The sequence below is a fragment of the Chrysemys picta genome, chromosome 5 (genome assembly GCF_011386835.1).
Source record: "Chrysemys picta bellii isolate R12L10 chromosome 5, ASM1138683v2, whole genome shotgun sequence".
In the NCBI taxonomy this organism is placed as follows: Eukaryota; Metazoa; Chordata; order Testudines; family Emydidae; genus Chrysemys; species Chrysemys picta.
In genome coordinates, this window is record NC_088795.1 from 113,724,982 (window position 1) to 113,744,737 (window position 19,756).

The 19,756-nt window shown below is 41.5% G+C and overlaps 1 protein-coding gene across 2 annotated transcripts in view; it reads left to right on the plus strand.

Moving 5' to 3' along the window:
• Positions 1-19,756, plus strand: part of FBXL5 (F-box and leucine rich repeat protein 5) — a 48,403-nt gene that overhangs the window by 17,710 nt on the left and 10,937 nt on the right. The window contains exons 5-9 of one of the 2 annotated variants that reach the window (XM_005296141.5): positions 2,874-3,056; positions 4,353-4,478; positions 11,102-11,250; positions 11,446-11,528; positions 18,781-19,503. In XM_005296141.5, the coding sequence (XP_005296198.2) occupies positions 2,874-3,056; positions 4,353-4,478; positions 11,102-11,250; positions 11,446-11,528; positions 18,781-19,503 (1,264 nt within the window). The remainder of the gene's footprint in view (positions 1-2,873; positions 3,057-4,352; positions 4,479-11,101; positions 11,251-11,445; positions 11,529-18,780; positions 19,504-19,756) is intronic. The other variant, XM_005296142.5, reaches the window with a different exon arrangement.

Sequence of the window (19,756 nt, forward strand, 5' to 3'; positions counted from 1 at the left end):
ATAGAATGATTCACTTGATAAGGGCCTGTTGCTCGTTTAATCTGAATGTTGGAGCATTAATAAAATTTTCAATGTAAAAAATACTCATAGCTGAAAAGGTGGCCTAGTCAGCTTAGTAGGAGGCTTGTGTTGTTCCACAACATCAGGAATATTGTAATGGGGTAGTAAATACAGCACACCCTCATGAAACTGACTACCAAGGTTAAAGAGGTACTGTTCCAATTTCAGTCTGTTCATGAAAATCTAACAAACTTGAATTGAAGACTGTAATCCAAACAGTGACAAGATTTGAGACTTCCTTTGCATCACTAAACTGATCAATTTCTACTTTGTAGGCCAAGCTGACAGAGAATAAAATCATGTGTCAGAATGCAAAATACATCTTGGTCTCTGACCAATCTGATATGGCGGACACAGCCTGCTGGAATTAGCTCCTGCCATCTCTATCCCCAAATTCCCACTCAGTTAGTAAGACTTCTACAACTTTTCTGTCTGGAGTTTAGTCAGGTTTGGTATCAAAGTGGTTTTGTGGGGGAAGCATATGTGAAGGTATGTGATTTTTTTTTTTTTTTTGAAGGAAGCATATAATTTCCACCCATTTTAAAAAATGGAGAAAGTATCCATCACTGATGTCTGTTTCTTGTGCACTGCTACTTTCTTTTGAAATAAAGCAAAATATATATATATTTCATCTGAGGAAGATTTGCTGAATGCCTCATTTAAGGTGTTTGTTAATCAAGTGAACCTGTGCATGATTGCATTTTCCTTTCCTGCCAGAGAAATGGCAAGCAAGACATTTTGTTGGACAAATTCCCTGTCTTGTCCTGCACTTATTTCGGAGGCTTCTCAACACAGGAAGAGAGACTTTGCCCCTCTCTGAATAGTCATGTAAAACATCATGGTTTGATTTTCATTTTGACAGTTTTCTGGGATACCATTTGTCTGAAGTCTTGTATGCACTTCAGGCTTGAAGCTCAGCTCCAGGCATACAAATAAATTGGTATTCCCAAAGGGAACCAAGATACTAAATGTGGAACCCTGCAGGTGATCTTCCTTATTGTGCAGTCTTTATGGGAGGCTCTGATCTTAGCCACATCAAGAATGTCTTCTAGATACACAAATTGTTTTATGGGAACAAGTTGGAAATTTGAGTAGCTTGTAGAATATGAATGTCAAGTTAGAAAAGCCTAACTTCGATGACCACAGCAATTCCTGTGGTGAATTGATCAGTTCCGTGGATCACTTCCATAGCAATGTCTTTGGTTGACCAGTTGTCCAGATAAGAAAACATATGCATTCCTATTCAGTATTAAATGAAATACAGTATATTCAAGCGGTTGCTAAATGTTTGCAAGCCAACATCATGAATTGAGGGTACTATTGCTGTGCTTACTTAATTAGAAATCTGGGATACAACCTGAGACTTGGCTTGATCCTGATGTGTAAGAGTCCATAAGGTTCAGAAGTTGTAGCCTGCTTCCGGTTTCTGGAAGCAAGTCACCGACTAGTGGAAAAAACACTTTTGACTTTTTCTTTTGTAACAAACTAGTGTCACTGATACTCAGAATGGTAAGGTAGTTGAACTGTTTTTGAATCTGGTCTATGAGAATTCACACTTCTCACATTCTGGAAGCACGCTTTCTGGACTCCATTATAACACACTTACCTTTTGGAGAAAATCTTATTCTTTTGATGTAATGGGAAAGAATAGCATTGCCTCTATGGTTCTGGTGTCTGAAAGACCTATTTAAGGTGAGTATCACCTTCCCTTTCTGACGAGCTAAGGAGTAGAAGAAAAAAAAGACACATATTTAGCCTTCAAATCATTTGTACCACTTCTCATAGTCTTTCTTTGTTATGAATGTTCGTTTTAAAAATCTGATTCCTTACTGATTGAATTTTTCATACCACTACTTACAGAAATTCCACAGACCTTACCCAGCCAGTAGAAACTATTTCTCTATATATTTATTTTGTAGCAGCTAGTGGTTATGTACAAATTATTTTAAACAATACTTTACATAAATTCACCCATAATGAGGCATATTAAAGCTACTGATTGTTTGCTAGCAATGAACGGAAACTAAAAACGAAATATGATACCTGTGCTTTAGAGCACTTTGTAAGACGTTTGTTTGTTTGTTAGTCCTGGCCACTCAGAAGTTTAAAAAGGTATTACCTACACTAGTTAGTTGCACCCAGAAGAGAATGGGGAGCCAAGTGCAAAGATTTGAGGCTTGAAGCATAGAGGATGTGCTTATGTTAGCTTGTCCCAGTCAAGAAGGCTGAGTGCTTGGAGGTAATAAAAACATGATCCCCATTGGACAGGACTAGTTGCAGCTTTTTTGCCAGTTGCAGATGAGAAAAGTCCCTGTGGCTTAGTACAGTATCCTGAGAATCCAGGAGCAGCCATGGTTTGTGTTTTGGCAAAGACAGGCATACGTGCTGTTAAAAGGTGCAAATCCTGCTTCTGCCTATTTAGATAAGTTTTCACTACCACAAAGTATTGCTTCCATTCCACCTGGCTTGAGTAGCATCCAGATCCCTTTCTTGGCCAGACTTTGGAAAGGAAATTAGGCTGTATAATCTGTAAAGGAAATGGTAGGGGTTCAACTGAGTTATTGTGATCTTCAGTGGCATTTATAACATAGAATGTTTAAAAAACAGCCCCCCTCGCCCCATGCCTTCTGAATATTTTTATGTGAAATATTCTTTTAGCTGTTATTACCAAACAAATTGAATGTATTCTTATGTTAGCTTTAATGCATTTTATCATTGCATCACCTTGGGAAAAATGAGTCCAGCCATTATCACTTAACTGAAGAAACATACGCTGATCCCCCCTTTATTAACACACATGTTTTATATTTCAGAAACTGAAGTGACAGGGCATACCACAAATATTACCCATCTTCCTCCTGAAGTAATGCTGACCATTTTCAGTTACCTTAACCCTCAGGAGTTGTGTCGATGTAGTCAAGTAAGCACTAAGTGGTCTCAACTGGTTAAAACTGGATCTCTTTGGAAACACCTTTACCCTGTTCATTGGGCCAGAGGTAGGTGATTGAATTTTTCAGCTGTTTTAAAAACCATTTCAGGGATCTGATTTTGGAGATTGCAAAATATAATAAATTAGTATTTTGTGTAACTAATCTAGATTAATTGAGTGTAGGTGCTCCATTTGGTCATGGTGGCATTACACAGTTTAATTTGATGTGATAGAAGTTGATTTTGATAGAGGGAACAACTACAAGCTTAGTTTAACGTTTTATTTTTTGGTAGTCATGGAAAGACAGTATATACAAGAATGGACCCAAGTTAAATGAAACAGTAATATGCTAACCTGTATATGATCTAACAATTATGTTAATTGGTAATATATCTTAGTAATCGGAAATAAGGTTAGTATATAGTGTTCTCTATCCTTGTGTTCTAAATGGTGATATTGTGGCTGCTTTAGTAGTCTTATTGCAGCGGATTCAGAGAAATTGTATAGTAAAAGTGAAATATTTCATATTTTTGTTGCAGGCTTTTCTTGTACAGACAAAGTCTTTAGAGGCTCTTTACATATTGTAAGACTCCAATAAAGGGTACAAGCCACAGAAGCAACAAAACCCCTGTTCCTTTGCAGAGAGCTACAATCGGCATGTCACTGTTTCCCCACAATTAGTAAGAGAAACTTCATATCCAACTGGTTGTCCATTGGAAAAACCTTGTTTTCTACACAACTGAGTCACGTGTACAGTGTGTAATTGAAAACTCGTGAGCTATAGCTGTTGGAAGTGTTTTTATTCCAAACTGATCAATTCCTTACCAAGTGACATGACCAATAAATTGTGAGAATTTCATGTTAGAAAGGAAATTTGTATATTTCATGCAGGTTTTTTTGCTTAGTAAATCGTTAGTTGGTTACACCAATTGTTAAATGAACTGTGTATATATAAATATACTTATTTTGTTATAGAATTTTAGAAACAGGAAATCAAAATTCTTTTCAATGAGGAGCACCATTATTTCAGTCCTACTTTGCATTTTCATTCTGGACCCTAGTGGGGAAATATGAAAAATAGAATCCTCATTAAGAAATAGAATAGTTAACCTAATGGAGATATTGAAATTGTCTCAGGGAATTCTAAAAGCTTTTGAACATTCACTTTAAATACATATACATTTCCTGATGCTTATAATATAATAGTCGAAACCAACTTCAGTTGAAGAAAATAGAAAATCTTTTACTTATATCATTGGATTGTACCCCAATATATAACACACAATTGCTGGAGTTTTCAGTTCTAAAGATCAGATGTTTCCTACAGTGCTTTTTCATTTATTTCCTTTTTTTGGCTGAGTAGGTGACTGGTACAGTGGTCCTGCAGCTGACCTTGATACTGAACCTGATGAGGAGTGGGTGAAAAATAGAAAAGATGAAAGTCGTGCTTTTCAGGAATGGGATGAAGATGCTGACATAGATGAATCTGGTAGGCAAAATCTAATCTAGAATAAATTTCTATGTAAAGTTCCTTTTCAGCTTTTCATGATGAAGATGCAAAACCCCCCAGTAGATGTAATCATATAGCTATAATTTTATACAGAGGCAAATGTAGATACTTCCTTTTTAAAAACAGTTTATCTTAATTGATTTTAGTACATACATTACAATTATGAATAAATGAAGAAACATTTAATCTGGAATGTATACTTTTACCTTGGGCTAGCAGAAAATACTTTGAATTTGGACAGTTTCAACTAACAACTGCAGAATTAAGATTAAACTAATATAATTAGAAGAACACAGGTGCACTGACTCTTGAGCAGTTAGTCAATGTCCTGTACATATTACATGGATATAAAATGTTTCCAAATATGGTACTACTTTTTGTTAGGCAACCACACTTTTGTTTACTATAGCAAAGCAGTAGTAAGCAGTCACCCTAACCAATGTCTCATAATTTCAATCTCTGTGAAGTTTGCAAAACACAGCACACACAAACTTCCTTTGTCCACAATTTAATGATAGCTACAACATCTTACCTTATTTGTGTTACTAAGGCTTGGATGAATTATGCTCCTATATCTGTTTTGGCTATCCCATTTCCAGCTCTGTACTCAGTTCAGCATGAGCTGAACATTGGAGAAGGGTAAGACCAGGTTTTTTTTTAAATCTGGTCTGTTTGTCAGAAATTCCCCATCTTGAAGACATATTCAGTAGAGTGTGTTCAATTGGTGTGTGAGTTCCAAGATAAAACTGACTTTAAAAGTATGTTGCTATTTTCAAGTTTTTAGTCTCAGAATCCTGTTAGATATAAAGATGCTCTTGGATGCCCAGTTGACTTCAGTAATGCACACTAGTTTTCCTTTCTTTACTATTGGCCCAGAGGCTGCAATTTTGTCTTTGTAAACCACATCCAGGATCCTTGCCTTTGTAACTTGTAACTAATTACTGCAACATCTTCTACGCAGAGTTACCAATGGAAAAAGTAATTGGCAGCTTTAGCTAGTACAGAATGCTGTGTTATTCTTTGGAATGAGGTGACCATTATGACCAAATAACACTCTGTATTCTGAATTTTACCAGTTTGTGTCTGTGTACGTTTTGAATTTTTGGTAGCAACCTGTAAAACCCTAAATGGTGCAAAATCTGAAAAAAACCACCTTCTTCCTGAGCAATGTTGTAATAGCTTTCTATTGGGTTGGTTGCTCTTGTTGGTTTCTAGCCTTTATCTCTGTAGGACAGCTAGACAAGTAGAAAACCACACCTCTGGAACCTACTTCCCAGAGTTGAGCAAATTTTAAAGTGCATCATTAAACGTGTTACGTTAAACTTTTCATTTACATTCATATTCTTTTAGGCACAAGATATGAAGCTGTTTTAAACCGTAGTGGTTCTTTGAGTACTGTCCCTATGGGTGCTCCATTGTAAATGTGTCTGCGTCCCTGTGCTGGTGATCAGAGAAATTGTGGCAGTGTCCTTTGGGCCTGCACATGTGCTTTCTCTCATGTTGCACTATGAGGCTAGCCAGCCCGTGCGGGCTAACCATCCTCAGTTCCTTCTCTGCCCTGGCTAGAGACACTGCTATTAGCAGTCCGTTAAGTTCTTCTGTTTGCAGTTTGCTATTGGTTTTCCCCAGTTCTAGTTGTAGTTCTAGTTGTTATTTCTTTGTTCGTTTTTCCAACCCTTCAAAAAAACTTAAAAAACCCACAAACCATCCAAATCCCTTTGTTTATCTTCCCGCCTTTTTCCCCCTGGGGGGCTGTTCCCTTTAGTGGGGTATGCCCAACTCCCTGGGTTTCCAAGAAGTGCCACACTTGCAACGAGGCGATCCGTTGCAGATAAGAGCACCCAGTGCATTTGCTGCCTTGGTGAGGGTCACATACAGCAAAAGTGCACCTTCAGCAAGTAGCTTGGCTGAGATCCCGCAAGGACAGAGAGCTCCACCAGAAAATTATCTTCCTGGAGACAGCTCTGTGACCTCAGGCTCCTGGCAGACATGAGTCTTCCCTATAACGTTCAACTTCTAAGGGAAGTGGGTCAAAGAAACAAGCTGGGGACTCCTCTTGTAAGTCCTCCAAGAAGAGAGCGGGGAAGTTCTCTAAGTGATGAGCGTATTGATAGCCGCAAATGATCTCTATTTTGCTCGGTATCCTCAGCAGCACCAGTACAAGGCTACACCATGTGACGGGGACTAGTAACGCCTTGATCCCTTTGGCAGGATGGCATATTCCTCTGCATCTTGCAGTTCTATGTCGCCAACTAGCAGGTGCTCGCGACCAAATATAACTATACAAATTATAACAAACTCAATGACTTTACTGACAAATTACCTGAGGCACATCAGGAATCCTTTAAAGGCATCATACAAGAGGGACAATTAGTAGCAAAAACAAAGCTACAATTGGGCCTAGTGCCACTGACACAGCCGCTAGGTCCATCTCCACAATGGTGGTGGTGTGATGGGCATCCATGACTCCACTTGTCGGGATTCCCGAAAGAGGTGCAGTCCACGGTGGAAGATCTTCCTTTTGAGGGGATGAAGCTCTTTGCTGAAAAGACGCCTCCCTTCATACCTTGGGCTACCATTCCAGGGCTACCTTCAGGTCACTGGGAATCTATACGCTGGGGCAAAAGAGGCCTTTTAGTCTCCAATCTCAACACAGACCATACGTGGCTCAGTATCAGCCTCAACACCATTACGAAATGCAGAGGAAGAAAAGGAAATTCCTGAAGTGCAAACTGTCTGGTCCGCAAACTTCGTCCCAACTCCCTGCATCTAAACACCACATTTGACAGGCAGGTCAAGGCACCATGAGATGACTCTCCACAACTGACACAACCGACTGTGATTGCCAATTGGTGGCCGAATGGGTATCCAATGTTCTGTGCTGCCTGGGAACATATAATGTCGGACTGATTTTTAGAGATTGTCCAATCTGGGTACTCCCATCCTCACCTCCATAGCCCCTCCGCAACCCCCTTTCCCATCCCCTCATCAGGACCCTTCTCATGAGAGTTTATGACAACAGGAGATAAATCGCCGCCTCCAGTTAGGAGCCATAGAACTGGTACCTCAGTGTCTGTGAGGCAAGGAGTTCTACTCTCATTACTTCCTAATTCCCAGAAGAAAGGGAATTTGGAGACAGCCTTCCAAGGGGAGCAGTGGAGGCAAAAGACATATCTGGCTTCAAGAGTAAGCTTGATAAGTTTATGGAGGGGATGGTATGATGGGATAGCCTAATTTTGGCAATTAATTGATCTTTGACTATTAGCGGTAAATATGCCCAATGGCCTGTGATGGGATGTTAGATGGGTGGGATCTGAGTTACTACAGAGAATTCTTTCCTGGGTGTCTGTCTGGTGAGTCTTGCCCACATGCTCAGGGTTTAGCTGATGACCATATTTATGGTCAGGAAGGAATTTTCTTCCAGGGCAGATTGGCAGAGGCCCTGTGGGTTTTTCGCCTTCCTCTGCACGTGGGGCATGGGTCAGTTGCTGAAGGATTCTCTGCACCTTGAAGTCTTTAAACCACAATTTTGAGGACTTCAGTAGCTCAGATATAGGTTAGGGGTTTGATCCAGGAGTTCAAGATGGTCACCTTATTGACTATCATTCCAAGATTGGAATAGGGAGACTGGTTTTTGGCCCTCAACCTCTAGGACGCCTACTTTCACATCTTGATCCTACCAGCTCACAGACTATTTCTCTGTTCACTCTGGGACATGACCATTATCAATACAGAGTCCTCCCCTTCGGGCTGTCATCAGCCCTGAGAGTATTTTCCAAAGTTCTGTCAGTGGTAGCCACTCACTTTTATGCTCGCAAGGGATAGTGATTTACCCATACCTAGATGACTGTCTCCTCAGAGTCTGATCTCTCCAGGAGGCCCACAAAGCTGTTAGCATTACAATACACTTGTTCACAGAACTGGGTTTACAGGTCAAGACCCAGAAGTCAACGCTTACCCCAGTGCAATGCCTGGAATTCATTGGGGCCAACCTAGATGCCATACAGGCCAAAGCCCTCCTACCTCCCCACTGGTTTCTATCCCTGGCTTTTCTCATAGACGCCATTCAATACAGTCCAGATTCTGGCCAGACTCTGCCTCCAACTCTTGGGACACATGGCAGCAGGCACGGCAGTGATACCACACGCCAGATTCCACATGTGATGCCTCCAACTATGATTCAGTTTGGTTTACAGACTGGACGAACCCCTGTCACTCCCCACCAGGATCAAAAATTCCTTAAACTGGTGGAAGGACCTGACAAATGTGTCAGGGATCCCTTTCTCACACATGTCACCGTTGTTGGTTCTTACCACAGCACATCACTCCTAGGGAAGGTTGCACATTTAAATGGCCTCACGACGCAAGGCAAATGGTCACCTTTGGAGATGTCTCTACACATCAAACTCTCAAACTGAGAGCGGTCTGTGCCCATTTCCTCCCACTGATCGCGGGATCACATACAAAGATCCTAACAGACAACATAGCCGTAGTAGCTGGGAGGGCTGGGGGCAGCTCGTCCTCTCTGTGCATGGAGGCAATGAGACTATGGAACTGGTGCATCTCTCATAAAGTTCCTTTGTCTGCTATTTACCTCCTGGCTATGCAGAACTTGATAGTGGACAACCTCAGTCACAAATTCCTGCACGATCGCAAGCGAGAGATACACTTGTCAGTACTCCACGACTATTTATGCAATGGGCAACACTGTCCATAGACCTGTTCACCACTTACCAGAACAAGAAGTGTCCACGCTACTGCTCCAGGGAAGGGATGGAACAGCACTCTCTGGGTGGTGCTCTTCTTCTCCCCTGTGACAAGAACCTTCTTTTACGCCTTTCCTCCATGTCCTCTTCTGCTGAAGGTTCTGCTAAAAATAAAAAGGGATGGAGCTCACGTCATCCTGATTGTCTCAGCCAAGCAGGAGCAGACCCGGTGCCCTTATCTGACACAGCTCGCGACATGCCTGCCAATCTCTCTCCTGACCTTTGCACACCACCTCACACAAGCCGAAGGGTGTACCCTACATGCCAACAGGGAGATTCTCTGCCTCAAAGCATGGCTTCTACTTGGTTTCAGAACCTAGAAATGTCATGCACAAAGGTATTACAAGAGGTTCAGTTACACAGTAGAAAGTCCTCCATACGACGTACTTACCTGCAGAAATGGTCTAGGTTTCAGACTTGGTGCATGTCCCAACAGATCTCTCCAACATCAGCAACTCTTCCACATGTTCTAGAATATGCTCTGACTCTTAAAGTCAGAATTATCCCTAAACTCTCTTAGGCTGTAATAGCTGCTAGATGGACCTTTTCACCATCCCGTAGAGGGATATTCTGTGCTGTCATACCCAACAACTAAAAGATTTATTAAGGGTATAATAAACTCTTCCTTCAACCTCGACTCCCTACCTCCATGTGGGAACTAAACCTGGTATTGAAAGGGCTGACTAGGCCCCCCATGAACCCATGGCCACCTGTTCGCTAACCTACCGATCAGTGAAAACAGCCGACCCGATAGCAATTACCTTGGCCAAAAGGATAGGAGAGATAGCAGGTCTGATGGCACATCCTCCTTACACAGTATCCTTTCCAGACAAGGTTACAGTCAGGCCGCATCCAAAATTAATTCCTCAGGTAACCTCCCCATTTCACATGAATCAATCAATTCACCTTTGAATCTTCTACGCTAAGCCTCACCAAGACAATAGGGAGATTATACTACATATCCCACATGCTAGGAGAGCTGTGGCCTTCTACCTTGATAGGATAAATGCCTTCGGGAAGTCCCCTAGACTTTTCTCTCTGTGGCAGGAAGATCCAAGGACTCAGCAATATCAGCCCAAAGACTCTCTGTGTGTCTTGAATTGCGTCAGACAGTGCTACCAAATTCATAACGTGACCCCCACCTCCTAGAGTTGATCTGTACACATTCCACAAGATCAATCTCCTCATCTGTCACTTTCTTCAAAGATGTCACTATCTCAGAGATCTGCAGAGCGTCGACATGGGACATGCAGAACACTATGCAATCTCTGGAGAGTCTCTGATGCATACTCTGCTCCACAGTACTGTCATCTTCAACTGTTCCGACTCCGAAGTCCCAGTCCTCCAGAAGGGATATTACTTGGGAGTCATGTACAGTGGAGCATCCAGAGGGACACTACTTGAAGAAGAAGTTACTTACCTTGTGCAGTAACAATGGTTTTCAAAATGTGTGTCCCTATGGTTGTCCACAAACCACCCTCCTCCCCTCTACTTTGGAATTCTCGTTTATGACTCTGTGGTAGAGAAGGAACTGAGGATGGTTAGCCCATGCGTGCTGACTAGCCTTGTGGCACAGCACGAGGAGGGACAGCACATATGCTGGCTTAACGGACACTGCTACGAAATTCTCCAAGCAGCAGCACAGGGATGCAGACACACCTACAGTGGAATACCCATGGGGGAGACATCTCGAAGAACCATTGTTGCTGCATAAGGTGGGTAACTTTTTTTTTTTTTTTGGTAAATCTTGTATTTAATGTGATATGGGGAGATGATCTCTCTAAATCTCTCTAAATACATTATAAAGTCTTAGGTTTCTTTTTGGTTTATTTTCAGAAGAGGCTGCAGAAGAATCACTTGCAATTAACATAGCACAGATGGAAAAGCATTTACTCCATGGCTTAATTCATAATGTTCTCCCACATGTAGGCACTTCAGTGAAAACACTAGTACTGGCCTACAGTTCTGCAGTTTCTAACAAAATGGTATGTATTGTCAGCAGTAATACGTTTGAGTGTGCAGGCTATAATTAGTAATAATATATAATTGGTGTGCTTGAGTCTGTATTGTCAGTGAAGTTGAATTGCAACTCAAATGAGTGTTCATTTGCATGTTGGCTGAGAGACTTTTTAATTGTCTACGTTATTTGCATTTTGTTTATTTTTCATTTCCTTTGCTAGGTTAGACAGTTCTTGGAACTTTGTCCTAACCTGGAACATCTGGATCTCACTCAAACTGATATTTCAGACTCTGCATTTGAAAGGTTAGTTATTTGCTTTTAAAAACTTTATCTATAGCTTTTCCAGTTAAAAAACCAAACCAAACCTAGAGCAATACAGTGACTAGTATAGTAATTATACATAGAACTTGCATTCATCCATAACCAACAATCAAACTAAAGCAACATTAATATTCTACTTAATGTGGCAGGCAAAGCTTATAACTGTGGAATGGACCATTTTGAAAAGACTTCAAACGTTTCAGTATTGCACATAACCCCAGTGAGTTGCAACCCTTGCATAATAATCTTATGGGTGTAATGTTAACACTTAATGAATGTAATCCGTACTTAAAACTTCTTTGAGCGCTAGACTGGGTATTTTCTGTGGGTGCGGGTACGCACCGTGTGCCCATGACTGGAAATTCTTCAAAAATAGCAGCTGTTTGCGAATATGCTCTCGCTGCTTCCATGATCCCAACCAAAAACATTTGGGGCCATGCAGGCCAACAGCCTCTCGAGTTCCATTCTACCACTTGCAGTCTGGAATGGAACCATTTTCTGTCTGTAGCCTTTCCAACTTTCCTGCTTGATGATCAGTTCCTTAAATAAATTTTAAATATTTTTTTAGGTATTTTATATTTAGATAGGTAGCTGTAGTGATAGTTAGTTTGAAGGTAGTGGGTTCCTCTCCCTTCGTTCCCCCACCATTTGGGGCACCTATTATGCCCAATGTTCCAGATTTCAAAGCCTGGCTGGCCTGCCCCCATGGGTTCCCACTGTGTGACCTGCACGAGAGCTGTCTGTACTGCCTTGGAGAAGCACAGATCCCCTCAGGTATGACATCTGCCATGCCTTTCCTCAGTGTACTAGGCAGTGTCGGAAATTCAGACTTGTAAGTGCCTTATGGAGTTCTCTGTGAGGCTCTGATTGGACCTGGTGCTCTCCCGCTCCACATTTTCATCTGACAAGCAGGAGTTGTCAGGCTCTTGTAACATACCTATTGGCTTGGCATCTTGACCCTGACAAGCTACAGACATAAGCCGATGAATAGTACATTGACAGTGCTGGAGCCTCTGCCTGACGGCTGGAGCTCAGGATTGACAAATGGTGAGTTGATAGTGTTGGGACAGCACTCTCTTAACATTCTCTCAGCAGAATCGGTCCAAGAGGATCAGAGATTCAGGATACATACAGAATGCCAGATCTTCAAGCAGAGCATATTGGGATCTCACCAGAGGAGAGGTGGCAGGCATCCTGGTTGGATCTGCCAATGCTTTCTTTGAAGCAGCAGACTTCTGCTGGATTGGTGCGAACAATGCAGAGGGCAAACAGTCCCTTCTGCCTCTGTGTGGTATTGGATTGGTCTTACCCATTCAGCATACAATTTCAGGGCACTGGTACCTCTCAGTACTGTCGATAAAACTGCTCTACAGCCAAAATGCTTCTGAAATAAATGTGGTCAAACTTTACTAATTCTGGGTTACTGAGAACGAAAATGATGGTTAAAATTGTTGATTGGCTCTAGTTTTCAAGATATGCTATTGGGTCAGTATATACGACCCTTGACTTGGGAATGGCGGAGGATAAGTGAGTTATAAAGGGAAGGGATCTCAATTTAAACCAGAAATGACTAAAATACATCTTTGACTGGATCTATGAATAAATCTATGACTGGGTTTGGACAGTACTTGCTTTTTAGGCAAAACAATGAATGATGCAATCTGAAGCTGGTATTGTGTCATACATGATATGAATTGCATCATGTTATTCCTAGAAGTCATGGATGATGCAATCATAACGAAGCTTACATCACTCTGCTGAACAAATTGCCCTATATCAGCTCTAGAAATCATACTGTGTCATGCTCTTATTTGTCAGTGTTTGATTTTGCAAAGGGACACATTTCTGTTTAGCCAAAGTGAGCAGAGATTCCTCGTACGTGTGTGAACAGTGCAGGTAACTTCTGCGATGTTTGTGGTGTAGTGACTTTTGCATCACAAAAGCACAGTATAACCACTATGGTTAAGAAAACCTATCACCTTTATTTTGGCTGCAAAATTGGAGATCAGGACAAGAGGTGGGCCTACATACCTCAGGACTGATTCCTCATAATGGTCGCCCAACTTCATCTCAGTCCTCAAATGATGGCCTGTTCCTGCTTAGACCAACCTCAGCCAAACCCGGAGGCCTATGCAGCAAGAAGGGACTCTTTGGCAAGAAGGTCTTGCTCCCTTGGAACGTGTTGCCATTACTCATTTGGTGGGGGACCAAGAATACAGTATGCGTTGGGTCCTCTTTGTTTCCGATCCACCTACAAAGACACTCATCATGGATGTCTCCCTTCTGGGATGGGAAGCACGCTTATTCAACCAGACAGCTTGGTATTCCTGGTCCCCATAGGAATCTAGGCTACGTATCAATCTTCTTGAGCTTCAGGCGGTCCACGAAACATGCAAGATGTTCCTACCCCTTATTTGGTTTGCTCATATCCAGGGAAGCTCAGACATGACCATTGTCTATTATATAAACAAACAGGGAGGATCAAGATCCATCCCAGTCTGCAAACAGGGGTCCAGCTCTGGAATTGGTGTATCCCTCATCAGATTACCCTCTCAGCAGTACTTATTGCAGGTGCAATGAACTCCTTTGTGGACAGCCTCAGCAGGTGTTTCCACAGGGATCACAGGTCGGAGCTTCACCCATCAGTAGCGCAATACACTTTTCATCTCTGGGGTGTCCTATCCTGGGAGCTTTTTGCAATTCAGTGGAATGAAAAGGGCTTTACAGATTTGCTCCAGAGTGGCTCTGGACCTCAGCTCCAGAAGGGATGTGTGATGTTTTGACCTGCTGATGTACTGCTTCCCTCCCATTCTCTTACAACTCTGTCCTCAGGAAAGCTGACAAGCTGGACAGGATAGCAGTGATCCTGATATCTCCCTGATGCCTGAGACCGTTCTGGTTCACTACCATCCTGCAGTTGGCCTCATGCCCATGCATTCACATATAACTGTTCCGAGACCTACTGTCTCAGAAAAATGGCAGGATCAGCCACTTCCACCTTCACCTTGGCTTCTTTCTATCTGGTGGCATAGTTTTTGGATGGACAATTCATAGGATCATAGAAGCATAGAATATCAGGGTTGGAAGGGAGTTCAGGAGGTCATCTAGTCCAACCCCCTGCTCAAAGCAGGACCAATCCACAACAAATGTCCAATCCGTCCTTAACAATAGCAGGAGACTACAGAGAAGAGATTCTCCCTGTGAAGTGATCAGCACGACTTAAAATCTTGAGGAATCAGGAATCCATGTAATCCTGGAATATCTTCTCTTGTTGAAGACAGCAGGCCTGTCCATCAGTTCTATAAGTGTATGTTTGGTGGCTATTTATATATAACGTCTATTCTTTAGTGCTTACTCTCCACTACTGTGAAGTTCCTCTAGGGTATCATAAGGACATTCCCTCTGGTATTTAAAGCTGATTATACCTAGGACCTGAAACTCATCCTCACTTATGAGTGCCCATTTGACTCCTGCTTCCTACTAGGAGGACAGGATTAGAATTCAAAATGATCTTGATAACCTGGATAAATGGTCTGATTTAAGTAGGATGAAATTAAAAAAGAACAAATGTTAAGTATTGCATTTAGGAAGGAATAATGAATCCCCACAAATACAAAATATGAAATGACTATCTAGAAAGGAGTACTGCAGAAAAGGATCGGGGGGAGAGGAGGGGGAAGGAGAGGTGTTATAGTGGATCACAAACTAAATATGGGTTAACAATATAATACTTTTGCCAAAAAAAATAGTGAACATCCTTCTGGGATGTATTAGCAGGAGAGTTGTAAGCAAATCATGAGAAATAATTCATCTACTCTACTCAGCACTGATAAGGCCTTAACTGGAGTATTATGTCCAGTTATAGACAAATTGGAGAAAGTCCAGAGAAGAGCAACAAAAATGACTAAAGGTCTAGAAAACATGACCTATGAGCAAAGATTGAAAAAATTGGGTTTGTTTAGTCTGGAGAAGAGAAAACTGAGGGGGAGACATAAGTCTTCAAGTACGTAAAAGGTTATCATAAAGAGACAGGTGATAAATTGTTCTTAACCACTGAGGACAGGGCAAGAAGTAATGGGATTAAGTTGCAGCAAGGGGAGATTTAGGTTAGACATTAGGAAAACTTCCTAACTGTCAGGGTAATTAAGCACTGGAGCAACTTACCTAGGGAGGTTGTGGAGTCTCAGTCCCTGGAGGTTTTGAAGAACAGGTTGGACAAACATCTGTCAGGGATGGTCTAGATAGTACTTAGTCCTGTCTCAGTGCAGGGGACTGGACTAGATGACCTGTCAAGGTCCCACCCAGTCCTACATTTCGATGAAGGTTGCCTTCCTTATGGTGATTACCTTTGCTAGGAGAATAGGTGAGCTTGAGGCCCTTCTGGTAGATCCTCCATGCATGGTCTTTCACAGAGATAAAGTATCTTTGAGGTTGCATCCCATGTTCATCCCTAAATTGCCTTCTGAATTTCACTTCACTTCATAGCCCCACTCACTGGATATATGCAGGACTCTAGTCTTATCCTTACATGGGACAAGACCCTTTCTTTGAAGTCTCCAAGATTGTTCGTCACTATTGCCGAAAGAATGAAAGGGGAAGTTTTTCTTTTCCCAAAGACTTTCACAACTGCAACCTCCGTTTTTACACTCCTGTGAAAGCCCTTCAACTTCAGGCTGTCAGAAGCCATTCAACCAGACCACAAGCGACCTTGATGGCTTCCCTGCAGGGAATTCCTCTCTCAGAAATATGTAGAGCAGCGACTTGGGGCTCCATTCATACTTTCACCAGGCATTATGCCCTAATTTAAGCTTTGGCTGAAGATATTTCCTTTGGTTCAGCGATCCTTCAGTCTGTGGTGCAGAATGTTTCTTGCAACCCTCCTCCTCAATGAGCACTTCTTGGGAGTCACCCTCAGTGAATAACCATAAGCACCAGCATTTAAAGAAGAAAGGAAGGTTATGTACCGTATAGTAACTGGAGTTCTTTGAGATGTGTGTTCCCTATTGGTATTCATGACCTGCCCTCCTTCCCTTCTACTTTAGTTCTCTTGTGAATTCGCGGTTGAGAAGGAACTGGAGAGGTGATTGGTCCTCTCTGCCCCTTATGCCCTCGTTGGGAGGATGAGGAGGCATAGGGTGCAGGCGTGGACCAATGGACGCTGCTATTGAAGAACTTCTGGTCCCAGGCTCATGGAGCACATTTGCACCCACATTGAATACACATAGGGCCCACACATCTCGAAGAACTCCAGTTACTATAAGGTACATAACCTTCCTTTCATGTAGTAGTCAAGAGTGTCTCAGGTTTTCTCCCTGTAGCTCTAGAGCTGATAGTTTGTAATGCTTAGAGCACTAATTGTAAGAGGGTTCAAATACTGCATTGTGATCAGGTGTCATGGACCCCTTTGCTTGGGTGGAGTTCTGTTGATTTCACTTTTACAGATGAGACTGTAGAAGTTCCATTGGTGTCATTGGGACTTTGTTTGGATGCGGGATCTGCACTAATAGATCCTGCACTAATAGATCGGGCTGAAATTGCATGTTCTAACAGCATGTATGTCGTAAGTGAGGGGCTAATGAAGGTCGGGGAGAGGGATAGCTCAGTGGTTTGAGCATTGGCCTGCTAAACCCAGGGTTGTGAGTTCAAACTTTGAGGGATCTTAGGGATCTGGGACAAAATCAGTATTTGGTCCTGCTAGTGAAGGCAGGGGGCTGGACTTAATGACCTTTCAGGGTCCCTTCCAGTTCTATGAGATTGGTATATCTCATATATATTATATTATATTATTATATTCTATTATTACAAGCTCTCAAAGTTATGGTGGTGGAGCATGTAACGTCTGAACAAAAGATTCCTTAGCACAACATTTAAAGTCTGTTTCAAATGTCAAGCTGGTGGCAATACTCTGTCACGTGCTAAAAGATGTCATTGCTTCTTCAAGGCCATATAGAACTTCCATGAGGGATGCTGACCCTCTGGAAGTTATTCACTTGCAGAACTTGTAACTCCTAAGAAATTTTTATCAAGCATCTGATGAAAGTTACAGTCCCTGCCAAGGTACTTGGAAGGTTTCAACTAACATTTTTTACCTTTCCTAATTTTTAATTAGGAAACTATATTTGGACTAGTCCTAAATGTAATTTAGTACATCTAAATAAATTTGAATTTTCAGAGCAATTTATTTTTAGTTATGGGTGGGCAAAAAAGAACATCTTTACTCAAAAAATGGAAAAAATAAGCACATTTTTAGAAGTCCATAATTCAAAAATGACTTACTCCATTAATGTAAAAAAAAAAAAAAATCTTTTGCTTAAGACTAAAGATGAGAGATTTCAGGCTAAAAGGTGTGGGATTTTTTTGTTGTCAAAAGACCAAATTGTTTCCAGTGCAAGCTCTAATCTTTCAACTTCAGTAATAGAGTTGTATTGTGACGCTAATATGCTCCTAGAGCTCCTGGAATCCAAATATCCTCTGTTTTAAATACTTTACTAAAGTGGAATGCAAGGGAATCGAGAGGAGGATATACATTAAATACACTAATACAAACAACAGCCAAGCTTGAAAAACTGTAACAGTAGGAATTATAACATATAAAGAACTATTAGTCTGAAAGACTTAAAAACAAGGGCCAAATCTCATATTTTCCGATGGCAGAGTATAATATCTTTTCCACGTTTGCCAGCTTGCTCAAGCCATTGTATGATCTTGCAGTGTTCAAGTTGCTTGCAAATTTCCAGTAGATTAGGACAGCTCTTTTGGCATCTCTCTCTCTCTTTATAAATATCTATATCGAACAAGAACTGCTTCTGAGAATTGTTCAACCACAGAGATTTCCAGTAGCTTCACTTTGTCTTACAAATCATTTTGGAAATTATTAAACAGTAGTTGTGGACCTCTGGTGGGTAAAATGTTGTAATTTTGCCACCCATACTTAGTGTTTTAAATAACATTACTGAGCATATTTCATTCCATTCTTTAGATAGCCTTACTCTTTTTAGGCATTTATAAAAGTACTTCTCACTGTAGTATGAGTGCCAAATCCTATTTTTAAATTTAACATTTTACTTCTGTCCCTTCAGCGCTGAGGCACATGTAATATAAACACTTAATGAATTAATTTCAATATCTAACTTCTCTACAAAAGTCAGAAAACTACTTACCTGCCTATGTTCATTAAGAGCATTTAAAAACATACATAGAACTGTACATTTAATTTATCCTTTTCTGATTTCAGTTGGTCGTGGGTTGGTTGTTGTCAGAGTCTTCGCCATCTTGATCTGTCTGGTTGTGAAAAAATCACAGATGTGGCCATGGAGAAGATTTCCAGAGCTTTGGGAATCCTATCAGCTCACAACAACAAAGGAGTTCTGAAAAGTTGCAGAAACCGAAGTGCAAAGACTGTATGGAGAAACAAAGACATTACCATGCAGTCCAACAGGAAGTACAGTTTGCATGATATAACTAATGAACCTCTTATCAAGGAAGAAGGTAATGAGCACTATTGGACTAACCCTGTCAGCTCAGAAAGTTTCAGCTCTGCCTATGTCTGGGTGCTAGATGCAGATGATCTGGCTGATATTGAAGATGCTGCTGTGGGGCGACGCAGAAATATTGAGGGACTTTGTGTGGTGGAACCAGCATCCAGTTATAGTTGTTCAGCATCCTGTTACAATAAAGACATTGTTGGACTAAGGACTAGTGTCTGTTGGCAGCAGCATTGTGCTTCTACTGCCTTTACTTATTGCAGTCACTCATTTTGTTGTGCTGGGACAGCACTAAGAACTATACAAGCACTTCCAGAGTCTTCTCCACTGTGTAAAAAAGCAACAAGGACTAGACAGTCAGAGGGAAAAGACTTTGCATACTCTGGGAGTGAAAAATCAGACCAAGAGACTGCACGAGTTCTTCAGTTCCTCAGCCTGTCTGGATGTTATCAGATCACAGACCACGGTCTCAGGTAAGTAGCCATTTTTGAGCTACTGCAGTCATCAAAGAGAACGTCCTAGGTTTTTCTTCCTTGAAAGCTATCAAATGAGATGAAGGCAACAGAGCCCTGTTACACAATGGGCTCAAATTAGGCTTGCCAAGATGAGATCGTATGTCGTTCTTATGAAAATAAGAAACATTTTGAATTGTATTAATGCAAAGTGCTCCGTGTTCAGAGATGTATAGGGATAGTTACATGATGACTGAATTTTAATAGCCTGATC